The sequence below is a fragment of the Saccostrea echinata genome, unplaced genomic scaffold (genome assembly GCF_033153115.1).
Source record: "Saccostrea echinata isolate AGI-Se365-2 ecotype Australia unplaced genomic scaffold, CSIRO_AGI_Sech_v1 ptg000045l, whole genome shotgun sequence".
NCBI lineage: Eukaryota > Metazoa > Mollusca > Bivalvia > Ostreida > Ostreidae > Saccostrea > Saccostrea echinata.
Window position 1 is genome coordinate 4552751 of NW_026889794.1, and position 11804 is coordinate 4564554.

The window sequence follows — 11804 nt, forward strand, 5'->3', positions numbered from 1 at the left end:
TGCTTTCGAACATTTCCACTCTGAATTTACTGGGTTATAGTTTTAATATTTTTCATTAATACACAACAAAATTGCCACTTTTCTTCAGTATTAAGAATAAAATTAAAATATGTGAAAGCGCAAGGATGTGTCAATCAAACGCGTCCAGAAATTCGAAGTTTTAATAACTTCGAGATGAAATAAGATTTTTATTGTATTTTAGTATGAAATGCTATGGCAACATATAAGTCACGAAATTATACCGACAATTTGAGAAAATATTAACTTCAATTCTGTGTCCAAGCACCTTTAAATAGAACAACACCTATTCTAATTTTAATATAAATCAGGTAATCATCCTTAAATGGAGAATCCAAAGGGAATTTTTAGATATGCGTGCTGATTCTATGTGTCATATATTTGCATATATGAATTCTTCATGTTGTTTTTCTCAAGTATAAATATACAAGGGTTGTTCGGAAGTTATTGAGACATTGTGTATATTCTTTCAAATGAACATAGTTTGGTGAAAATTGGCATTTGCGTTAAACTTACAAAAATAAATAAATAAATAGATCAATTAATTAATTAATTAATACATAAAGGCAAGAAATGAAATATTTCAGAAATATTTTTATTTCTTGTTATGGTATATCAATGAATTGATGATATGGTAACCCGGCGCAGTCAAGAAATCGGATAATGACAATTAGTATATTACTACGTAAATAGTTCAGGTTGGACAAGTGGGAAAATTATATAAATTATGTTTGTAATTTTTAAGATTTTTTTTTTTGGTCTTTGTTTTATGCAGGTTTGATAGAATTTGGACAAGAAATACAGAGATAGAAATCAGATAACGACAGCAAAATGAATTGATGTCAAGGCGGAGCAATGAGCATATCTGGCATTTTGTGTCATTTTCATTTTCAATTCAGTCTTCAAAGTAAAATTAAAATACTGTTTAAAGAGTACACAAAATGATAAACATACTACACAAAACTGTAAATGAGCAAAGTTTAAAAGGAAAAAAACAAAACAAAACAAAAACAAAAACAAAATTAAGGCAAATGAAAATTTAATCATTCTGGTAATAACAGAGGTGAATCATTTATTCAGAACATTACCGATAAAAAGAATAAATAATCTTAAACGGACAATTAATAAAAACACTGTAATAAAAATATTATTAAAGCAATTGAACATTTAAACTTATGGATTTCTCTTCAATTTTGCAAGGTTTAAACGTCATAATCCATTTGTGACTGGTCTAGGAAGGCTATAGAGGATATGACATTTACAGTAATCCTCAGGACAGTGTCCTGCTTTACATGTGTTTAAACACCAGGAAGCAGCGTCATCTTTGGCGCCAAATTTTGACAAGACTGGCTCACACACAAGAACCTGTGTTGGAATTTGGCAGTCACAGGTACAGAGGTTCTCGGGACAGTTACCAAGCTTACAGTTGGTTTCACACCAGCCATCCATCTCCTTTTTTGTGCTCTCCAGGACGGGTGTGGCAGAGCTTTGAGGATATTTATAACAATATTTTATACAGGTTTTTCCAACGATGTGCACATTCTGTGAAGTGGGATATTCATTTGGTGAATGACCTGTGATGGAGAATCATAAAAAATTATTGAATAGGAATAAATATAGGAATAATCTATACCATTCTCTCTCTCTCTCTCTCTCTCCATATATATATATATATATATATATATATATATATATATATATATATATATATATATATATATATATATATATATATATATATATATATATATGTCAAATGTTGTCCGAGATGTCAAATGTTCAGATGTACAAATTTGTATGAAGTGTACTCACTGTGGTTACACTGTACGTCTTTCAGTAATGGTTGAAGGGTTGCTTCGAGATAATGATGGACAAATTGACCTGCAGATTCCCCACATGATATCTTAGTTTTCTCCTCAATGCAAGTTATTGCTTCTTTTGATGTCCTGCAAGATAAAACAAGCCCCATAAAACTCTGTAAAATAGCCGTAATTATCGAAGCATCGAAGCAAAATGAAATACATGTCATTCTTTTTTACAAATTTGAAATTTAATCTTTATCGTGTTTCAAATGAAGAAAAATTCTTAATCAAATGTCTGAAAATAGTATTTTACAGTTATCCCTAAAACAGCCCCATAAATACATACATTGCTTTAGCAACAGAAACTAAAAAATGCATTAATCCAAAGCAGACATTAAAACTACGACATCGTATATTTTCAGGTATGAACCTTTACCTGCATTTTTCACTGGAAAGATTCCGACCATTGTCCTTGGCCTTGCTTACATTTTTGGACAGCTCCATCATATCATTCATACAAGTCAATGTGCTGGTTTGAAACGCATCAGTCATCAAGCAGTGGAAATGATTAATGAAACCTGTACCGTTGTGAAAATACAAATTCTATGTTTATTTTACCTTTCTTGATATTATTTGTTTTTTATTGTGCAAGATGGTAATTTTTTTATTAGTTGCAGTTTTTATATTTGTAAGGTAATTACAATCATTTTTGACTCATTAAAAATTAAAGAATGCTACATTGTTTTACCTTGTTTACCATCTGTGCACAGAAAATTTCCAGCTGATATGATGGTGTCTAATGACAGAGTGTCGTCGGAAGGACAATTAGTTCTGTAGTCTTGCATGCATAAATCGAGTTTTGTTTGAGCACTAAAAGAACAAATTTACGGCATTTAGTCGTTTCAAAGATAAATTTCGAGAGAAGAATTTGAAAGAAATAATGTTTTTCAAACGGTTCTGAATACAGTTTATGTATCAAAAAGTGTGCAAGTCTTCAATATATTCATTTTTACAATTTCTTGAAGAGAAAAAAAAACAAAAAAAAAACGATCCATTTCCTTTAAGCTCCTTTCTATCAGACCTCAGTTAAAAAAAATCCAACTACACAAAAAGTGGACTTACCTACAATATTCCTCAGTTGCATATTGGGCATTCAAAGTCTTCAAGAATTCAGGTGTTCTAAACCTGTTCATGATTTCTGGCACAGATGACTCACTCCAGCATTTTAAAACACCATTAATGTCACACTGTTGTACAGTGGTTCCTAGTAAAAATATATTTCGCGATTAATCCAAAATGCTATTCAATTTTTTTTCCTAAGGATCGAGGCCCTTAAAGTTTCTATTAATTCATTTAATTTTAAACACAGGAATTGGCAAAGCTTCTTTAATTTCATTGTGTAATAAAAGTAAAAAATATAGCTTTATCTTGTTGATAAAATTTAGGAGTTGCTCTGTTTCTTAGAACATCTGTTACTTGACCGTGGTTCTCTGCTTACCTGCTATAACGACAGACAACACCAGTATAGGTAGCTGCTTCATATTTGGTGAATACTTCATTTCTATTTCTGTCTTATTATTGTCTCAAATATAATAGTAAGAAAACCATCCCCTCAGAAGTGAGGTAATTGTTTTAAAAACACTCTTATTAACCTGTTTACGTCAGAATACGTGCAGCACAGGAAGTTGACCTATCATCTTAAGATATTGTTTCACGGTACAAAAGAAATGACGCATTTCACCTTGAAAACAAATATAGTTTTTTTTATTGGTCAATTTAAGGCGGGGGAGATGTACTGAGGATTTCCGGATTGTTAGAGAGGAAGCAACTAATATATTGGGAGTAAATAAATAAATAAAAGAAATGAATATGAAAATGACAGTGGTACGGTAAGGAGGATAACCATTACTGTTGGAAACAAATGTCATTCCAGAAGAAATGAACTGGAGCGGATAAAGAAATGAAACATTTTCTTGCTGAAACGTCGTATCTCATTTATTCCTTAAAGCTTTTTACATCTTCTAAGCATTATATCATGATTTAAAAGCAAAACAAAACAAAAACTATATTTTAAAAAGACATATACATCAACATGAATATAAATATGAATATCTGCATTTCCTAGGATGTCTGCAGGTTAAAACATCTCTAAAACAGGCAATATTGAGAGACTAGAAACTTTACTCATTAAAAAGTACAGTTAATCTTCGGTATCTCGAAACTGATATATCTCGAATACCATGGATAATTCGAAATGATTTGGAAGCCCCTACTTATTCTTTAAGTATTTTACCCTCGATATCTCGAATCCTCGGACATCTCAATTTTTTTTCCCGGTCCATTGAGTTCGAGATAGTGAGGTTTAACTGTAGATGGACATGGTTAGGCAAATATGAGGTGAAAAACTAAAATTCAATTCTAACAAAATTTCTTTGATATTTCATCTAACATTAAAGTATACTTTACGTAAAATCTCCACAATGTGCAAAAATCTCACAAAGATTGAAATCATTTGCCTACAATTTAGTATACACACACCAAAGAGGGCAAACAGGGTGATTTTCTCATATTTTAACACAATTTTCCATGTGAGTGGGTCTTTTCTCCATTTTTTTGAACGTTTATCCTCAAAGGTTGCGTAAAAATGTACATTTTCGGTTAACAAAAATACGGAGCAAAGACCCATAATACCTTAAAAATTTACTTTGTATGACACAACATTCGCATCTTTCCGAGAAATACTTTAGAAGTCTATTTAGTCAAGGGTCATATCACAAACATGATTTAAATGCCAATACTCATAAGGAGGTGTGTAGCATACTGGTTATCGTGTTAATCTCAAAGGAAAATTATACTCAGTATTTTTATTGCTAGGGTTCGAACCCCTAGAATATCACATTATTTTTAGCTCACCTCAATGAAGTCGGGGGAGCTTAATATGCAAAACCCTCGGCGTCGGTGTCAGCTTCGGCGTCCCAGATTAAAGTTTTTTGAGCAGATATCTTTTCAAGTACTTCTATGCCCTATATTAATCGGAGATACATGGAAGAGGCTTCTAGTGTGTTTCATTGTACCAGTCAAGGTTTCAGATGCTGCAATTTCAGCTAAAGAATGACAAGGTTAATGTTTTTGGAGCAGGTTAAAGTTTTTGGAGCAGGTCTCGTTTCAAAGTAAATATAAGGCCTATGTTTACCAAACTTGCATGGATGATACATCTAAGGATGCACACTACCAGACTTGCTTTGGATGTTGGATCTGACCTACATTTTCCGGATGAGTGATCAGGTAAACATTTTTGGAGCAGACCTCATTTCCAAGTAACTATAAGCCCTATATTGACCAAACTTGCATGGATGATACTTCTAAGGATGCAAACTACTTGACTTGCTTTGGATGCTGGATCTGACCTACATTTCCGGATGAGTGACCAGATGAAAGATTTTGGTGCAGATCTCATTTCTTATTAACTATAAGCCCCATATTGACCAAACTTGCATGGATGATACATCTAAGGATGCGCACTACTGGATTTGCTTCGGATGCTGTATCTAACCTACATTTTCCAGATGAGTGACCAGGTTAAAGGTTTTGGTTCAGGTCCATTGCCAAGAAACTATAAGGCCTATCTGAACCAAACTTGCATGGATGCTGCATTAGTTACCAACACTCTTAAACTTGCTTCAGATGCTGGATTTGACTAACATTTTCTGGATGAGTTACTAGTTTTAAGTTTTTAGATAAGTACATTCCCAAGTAACTGCAAGCCATATAAGATCAAAATTGCATAATATTGCATCTAGGATTGCACACTAGTAGATTATTAGTTTAGTTGGGAATTTGCCTTACTTAAAGACAACATTCGTTGAGGTGAGCTCTGTCATCTCTGATTACCTATGTTTTAATAATAGAAAAAAAAATTTGCAGAGAAAATTTTCCTTAGAAATTTTTTGTTTGTCAAATTTTCATAAATTTTAACAATGAAAATTTTACTCTAAATACTTAATTCACAAAATGAATATGATTTTTAATATATCTGAAGCTACCCTAACAAAAAAATACTATAGTATAGTTAACTATAGTTTACTATAGTTAACTATAGTAAATCAAAGTGTCAAAGTTATCACTATAGTAAATCAAAGTTTTCAAAGTGATCGCTATAGTGTCATAGTGATCACTATAGTAAATCAAAGTTTTCAAAGTGATCACTATAGTGTCAAAGTTATCACTATAGTAAATCAACGTTTTCAAAGTTATCATCATAGTAAATCAACGTTTTAACCATAGTAAATCAAAGTTTTCATAGTGATCACTATAATAAATCAAAGTTTTCATATTTAAACACTTTAGTAAATCAAAGTGTCAAAGTTATCACTATAGTAAATCAAAGTTTTCATAGTGTCAAAGTTATCACTATAGTTAACTATAGTAAACTATAGTTAACTATAGTATTTTTTGTTAGGGTATACGCATACTGCAAGCCTTATTCGCCCATCTCCTTTTTGAAACTAATTTAAAAAGTTCTCTTTTGAAATAGGTCGCTGTTTTCATATATTGTTCGTCTTTATTTGTCTATCTCCTTGCAATTCTTTAGTAGCGAAGGGTACAACCTTTCAAAATGTTTCTAAATACTCTTTTCCTGAACTTAAAAAAACCAAAACATTTCTTTGTTTATTATCTTGTCTGCAGATAAACAAAGTAATAGACACATATAAAAGCATTCGTCGTCTTTATTTGGAGGCAAAGGCAGAGAAGAAGAAATTATTTGGAAGAACAGTTATTCGACATTATTTTTCCAAGGCCTTTAAACAAAAAAAAAATCCCATTTAACTTTGACCGTTAATTTGAAATGATCTAAGGACGTCTCTATATGAGTGAAAAATTCTCGAATGGGACGTTAAACAACATACAATCAATCAATGAAATGATCTAAACCTTTACTTTTTAGCTCACCTGAGCCAAAGGCTCAAGTGAGCTTTTATGATCAAAATTTGTCCGTTGTCTGTCGTTGTCGTGGTCGTTGGCGTTGTCGTTGTAAACTTTTCACATTTTCATCTTCTTCTCCAGAACTACTAGACGAATTTTAACCAAACTTGGCACAGGGTATCCTTGGGTTAAGGGGATTCAAATTTGCTCAAATGAAGGGACACGCCCTCCTCCAAGAGGAGATAATTACGAAATAGCGAAAAATTATAGCATCATTGAAAAATCTTCTTCTCAAGAACCAATGGGCCAGGAAAGATGAAACTCATGTGGAATCATTGTCAGGTGGTGTAGGTTCAAGTTAGTTCAAATCATGACCCCCGGGGGTAGGGTGGGGCCACAATGGATGATCAAAGTTTACACAGGAGATATGGAAGCATCCTCAGATAGCGTAGGTTCAAGTTTGTTCAAATCATGACCCCTTGGGGGTAGGTAGGGGCCACAATGAAAGTTCAAACTTGTAGGGAAAAAAGGTCACATTTAAAAAAAATATCTAAGCATCCTTCGTTATTGTAGATTCAATTGTGTTCAAATCATACCCTCCCCCTCTTCTTAGGGGTAGGTCGGGACCACTTTTGCATTTAAGCTTTTCAATACTAAACTGATTTTTGCTTTTTTCCTAGCCACATGCTCAGGTGAGCGATGTGGCCTCTGGGACTCTTGTTTATATATGCATTTGAAATTTCTGGAACACAATGATCAAAATTCTACTTTTTTGCTGCCACCCTCATAAATCTATACAACTTTTCATCACTTGTGAAGTCATAATTGTGAAACTTAGAATGAAAATTTAAATATAAGCGGAGAAATTATGCATTTACTTATATCAACAAGGCTTCAGTTGTTATTTTCATGAGTTTGAAAAAAAAAAAAAAATGTCCCAAGGTAGTTTTGAATTCTGCAGGTTCATATCCAAAGGGAAGACCTTATCTGTATACCATATCATATTTCTCTAACTGCAATCGGCCAGGACCTCAACAAATGTAAATAAAAAAAAGGCAAGGTTTGCACCATTTAATCAAATAACAAACAACTGTTGCTGGTTTTCATTTAAGTCATTACGATGAGCAACCCGCGAAGTACAATATTCATCTCGCCCTTCATTTAATTAATTTTTTTAATGTATTTTTTTTTAAAAATTTTTTTAACCTACCGTATAGCGGGTAATTTTAGCGGGGTGCTAATTTTGGTTTATTTTAGCGTTTTGGTAGTAGCCCAGTAAAATTTTAATCTCGAAAATATTCAGTATTCTTCTAAGTGTTCTTTTGAAAAGTGTTTGAGCCCTGTGTCCGCTACATTAATAACGCCAAAATTTTTGGCATGCTTTTGAGCAAGCAAAACGCTAAATTTTACCCCCGCCAAGAAAACCCGCTATAGGGTATTCATTTTTCGTGTATCTAAGACTAGAAATGGAACCTCGATTGTCTTAGTATGAGCCAATTCATGTTATCAATACTATAATTAGCTCAAAAGTTTTACAGAATTCGGAGAATTTTTCTAGTTCTGAGCAAAATCTTTATAGTGAACATTTATTACTTAAAATTATTTAAAACATTCGCCATAAAATGCCTTTTTATTACTGTGAGAACTGCATTAAACAAGGACTGCATAACTGAACATCCTGAATACGTTCTATAAAACTGAGTTTGTTCTCCGATACGAAAGCAAAATATTGTCTGAACCTTTGGATCGGCGTTTGAAATCTTCTATGTCAGTGATAAAATTACGAATCTTGCTCTCCAAAGATCCGTCGCCTTTTGCCCAAGCGGCCATTTTTAACTTTCTTTCCTCTTTTTCTTTGTCGGGTTTACCGAATTTCTCTTCGTGTTGAATTTTGCTCATTTCCTCTAACTCCCGCCTAGATTTTGTCTCCTTCATTTTCCGCGTATTAACACCAAACACTACCACAGGATGAATATCCACTGCCTCTAGAACCTCGCCATCTTTTAGCTGTCTTAATTTGGATGTCATAGGACGTCTCGTCCTACCACCAGATCTCTTTAAATCTCGAATGTTTCTCGCACGATCTCGTATGTTGGATGGTGCTGCAGACTGGGTTTGTCGAATGTTTGAAATAGACATGGACTGACGATGAAGGTCATCAGAAGGAGAATTGTTCTGTTTATTAGAGTTAAATCTTCTAAATGATAACTTGAACATGGCCACATTAACAGGTCTAAGTTTAATTTCATCCTCAGATGCTTCGTTGGAATTATTTGCGTCTGTAGTATTTTCTTCCTTCTCTGTTGACACTCTACTCTGATTGGAGTCTAGATTTTCATTTTTTGATTTAGATATCTCATTTTTATTAATATCCGTCTCCTCTTTCTCTGAAATAGTTTCTCTCATTACAGCTGAAGTTCCACGAGATTTAGAAAAGGATCCAGATTTACTGCTAGACTCGTACAACTTGACACTGTTCGGTCGGTCTTTCTTTTTGATGGCTTTACTTAATTGTTGTATTTCCTCAGCCTGACGCCGGGCCTCCATCAGACTATAATCACTGTCAATCGTGGCCTTGTACTTTGCCTTATGGATCTGGTGAATCCTACTTTCCAGTTGAGAGTCCAGCTGGTCATTCTCCAGGTAAGTCTCACTCCAGTCTATTCCGGACTTTTTGAAGTCCATGTCTGAAGCAGACCTGGTTAATGTGGGGGCTGACATTGGTGTTACTTCTGAAAATCAGCAAACACATGAGTAAAGGAAAACAATAGACTTACAATAATGTGAAGTGTATTGTGAATAATAAGCTGATAATCCAGTCATAATTAGCATTTTAGATTTCAAAGATTTTGCATTAATAGTTTCATGCAGATAGATATTCCTCTCTGAAACAAATCATTTGATTAAAAAAAATCATTTCATATACATGTACGGGAAATTAAAGAAACATTTCAAGGTTAGAATAAAGTGCATCATAGTTACTTATTAGACTAAGTTACATTTTTGCATTGTCAACGTCTTTGGAATGTAAAGAATATTCATTGTAATTAATAGTGCATGTTTACACAGAAAAAAAAATATTCAGCGATGCCATTCAACATTTTTTAATTACCTAATTTTGACATGTTATGATTTATAATCACGATTTTGTCATAATAACTTTCACACTAGTACTTACATATATGTACCTGAACACATTTAGCAACAAACTCTCTCACAGCTATCATTAGGACATTAAACTTTCACATTAATAATCAACATGCATTACAATGAATCCCCATTAGATTTTATTTTAAAGAAAATTCTGAGTATTGTCCAACATTATTAACCACTCTTTATACCAAGCCATTCGGAAATTGATTTTATTCAAACGATATCAACTTTTGTTTGACACTTTAAATGCAGTGAAAGACAGGCAATTCAATACTTGCATTTTCAATACCTCTACATCCCTTTTTCTATAACTGCACGGAACTAGGTATTACATTACATCGATTTGAAGAATTTTAACAAACAATTCAACAAAAGCTGGCAAATGAAGCAGTGATTTGCAATTTAAGGAATAAAGAAAGTTATCATTAAAATGCAATTGACAGGTCTGATGGTATATTTTACTTTTTTATTCTCGATAGATCAAGGTACATGAGATTGTATAGTGCAATTTAAAATCTTCTTTCTCAGTTGTCGAAGAAAAGAATTTCATATTTAGATCAATTTATCAAGTCCTTTTGTTGTTTGTAATAAAAATTTGCTCTCAAGACACGTTTTATTAAGAACTTTGAATAAAGTTTCTGAAATTTTTAAATAAACGCCTTGACATATTTAGTAAATCATCGATGTAAGGATCAATTTTGGTTGAAAATAACCACTTAATATTTGATTTTGCGATACCTTAATTCCAAGGCAAACAATTAAATTGAATTTTACTAAAATCAAACACAATACGTAATGTTTTATTAAACATTCTGATTCGTTATCTATTGAGATGATATATACCGAGATACAAGTTGACATTCTCTTGCGATATTAAACTAACAAAAAAATGTGTTTAACATTTTAATTTGATGGGACATGTATACACTCTTTCACATGATATCGGTGGTCTGTCCGTTAAATGATTCCAATACATTTAATTACACTGCCATTTATTTTTATTTTAAAAAGGTGGATTCGTTGTTTTACGTGTATTACATCTTTTATAATAAATGTTAATATCACACACGTCTCTTTACTCAAAAATAAATATTAAAAGTTACTTACCTATTTAAATCAACCAAACTTAAAAACTATTCATCCTCTGGCGCAGTGTCCCTTCGATCTGGTATTAAACTCCCCGTATTTACCTGATTTGTTTAAAATCTGAGAGTGGATAGATATCTTTTCATTTTACTGCAAATAATAAATATGTAATCCTGTATTCGTCCTCGCGTCAGTTTGAATTCATATGTCAATAAATTCGACATTTAGAGTAGCTGGCGCGGAAAGTCTTGTCCATTAGTTAACAACAAAAATAAATCCGCCAGACAGTTGCGCGACTGTCGCACAAAGAACATGTGGATGTTATTTAGTATTTGTGTTTAAAAATCACCCGAGTTTCAATGGTCTCTAAATCAAATATTTAATTCATATTTTCTGTAGGCCGATTAAATTCCTCCGATCATGCATTTGGTGATCGAATACTTTGATAGATATGAAAGGAAAAAGATCTCTTAAAGAGAGAATGAATTTTTAAGTGTATCTCTCCGTAGCAATCAGGTATTCATTCACATTTAGGCGCAGTGCATATTGAATTTAAAGTTTATTAACTACATGTCCGAAATTTGTCTTTGGCATTTTTTTAATCAAATATACATAAACTCATCATATACTTTGTGCAAATGTATAAAATTTTCCTGCACAAATTTAAATTGAAGAAATTTATAAATATATATATCAAAATACTATACAAACTGCACAGAAGTCTGTAATAAAAAAAAAATTTGCCATATCTATTTTTCCCATAGAGTCTCAATAATGATTACTCAACTAATGTCAAAGAAGAATCCTTTAAAAATTACCAGT

The 11804-nt window shown here is 32.6% G+C and overlaps 2 protein-coding genes across 2 annotated transcripts; both read right to left on the reverse strand.

The window, feature by feature from the left end:
- Window positions 1–1040: 1040 nt before the first annotated feature.
- On the reverse strand, window positions 1041–3418 carry LOC133201688 (uncharacterized). The gene is made up of 6 exons (XM_061337479.1): window positions 3319–3418; window positions 2943–3084; window positions 2569–2690; window positions 2257–2398; window positions 1831–1964; window positions 1041–1592 (listed from the first exon to the last, which is right to left on the reverse strand). Exons 1-6 carry the CDS (start codon window positions 3377–3379, stop codon window positions 1228–1230), a joined length of 966 nt encoding a protein of 321 aa, XP_061193463.1. The 5' UTR covers window positions 3380–3418; the 3' UTR covers window positions 1041–1227.
- Window positions 3419–7844: 4426 nt separating this feature from the next.
- Window positions 7845–11454, reverse strand: LOC133201687 (uncharacterized). The gene is made up of 2 exons (XM_061337478.1): window positions 11004–11454; window positions 7845–9475 (listed from the first exon to the last, which is right to left on the reverse strand). The coding sequence occupies exon 2, from the start codon at window positions 9462–9464 to the stop codon at window positions 8433–8435; it is 1032 nt and encodes a 343-aa protein (XP_061193462.1). The 5' UTR covers window positions 9465–9475; window positions 11004–11454; the 3' UTR covers window positions 7845–8432.
- Window positions 11455–11804: the final 350 nt, after the last annotated feature.

Excerpts from the sequence above, each read along its gene's own strand:
- LOC133201687 (XM_061337478.1), bottom strand. The coding sequence starts at position 9,464 with ATGTCAGCCCCCACATTAACCAGGTCTGCTTCAGACATGGACTTCAAA.
- LOC133201688 (XM_061337479.1), bottom strand. The coding sequence starts at position 3,379 with ATGAAGTATTCACCAAATATGAAGCAGCTACCTATACTGGTGTTGTCT. Across the intron at positions 2,691-2,942 it reads GCAACTGAGGAATATTGTAG|TGCTCAAACAAAACTCGATT; the intron begins GTAAGTCCACTT and ends TTGTTCTTTTAG. Across the intron at positions 1,965-2,256 it reads CTTTCCAGTGAAAAATGCAG|GACATCAAAAGAAGCAATAA; the intron begins GTAAAGGTTCAT and ends TTTATCTTGCAG.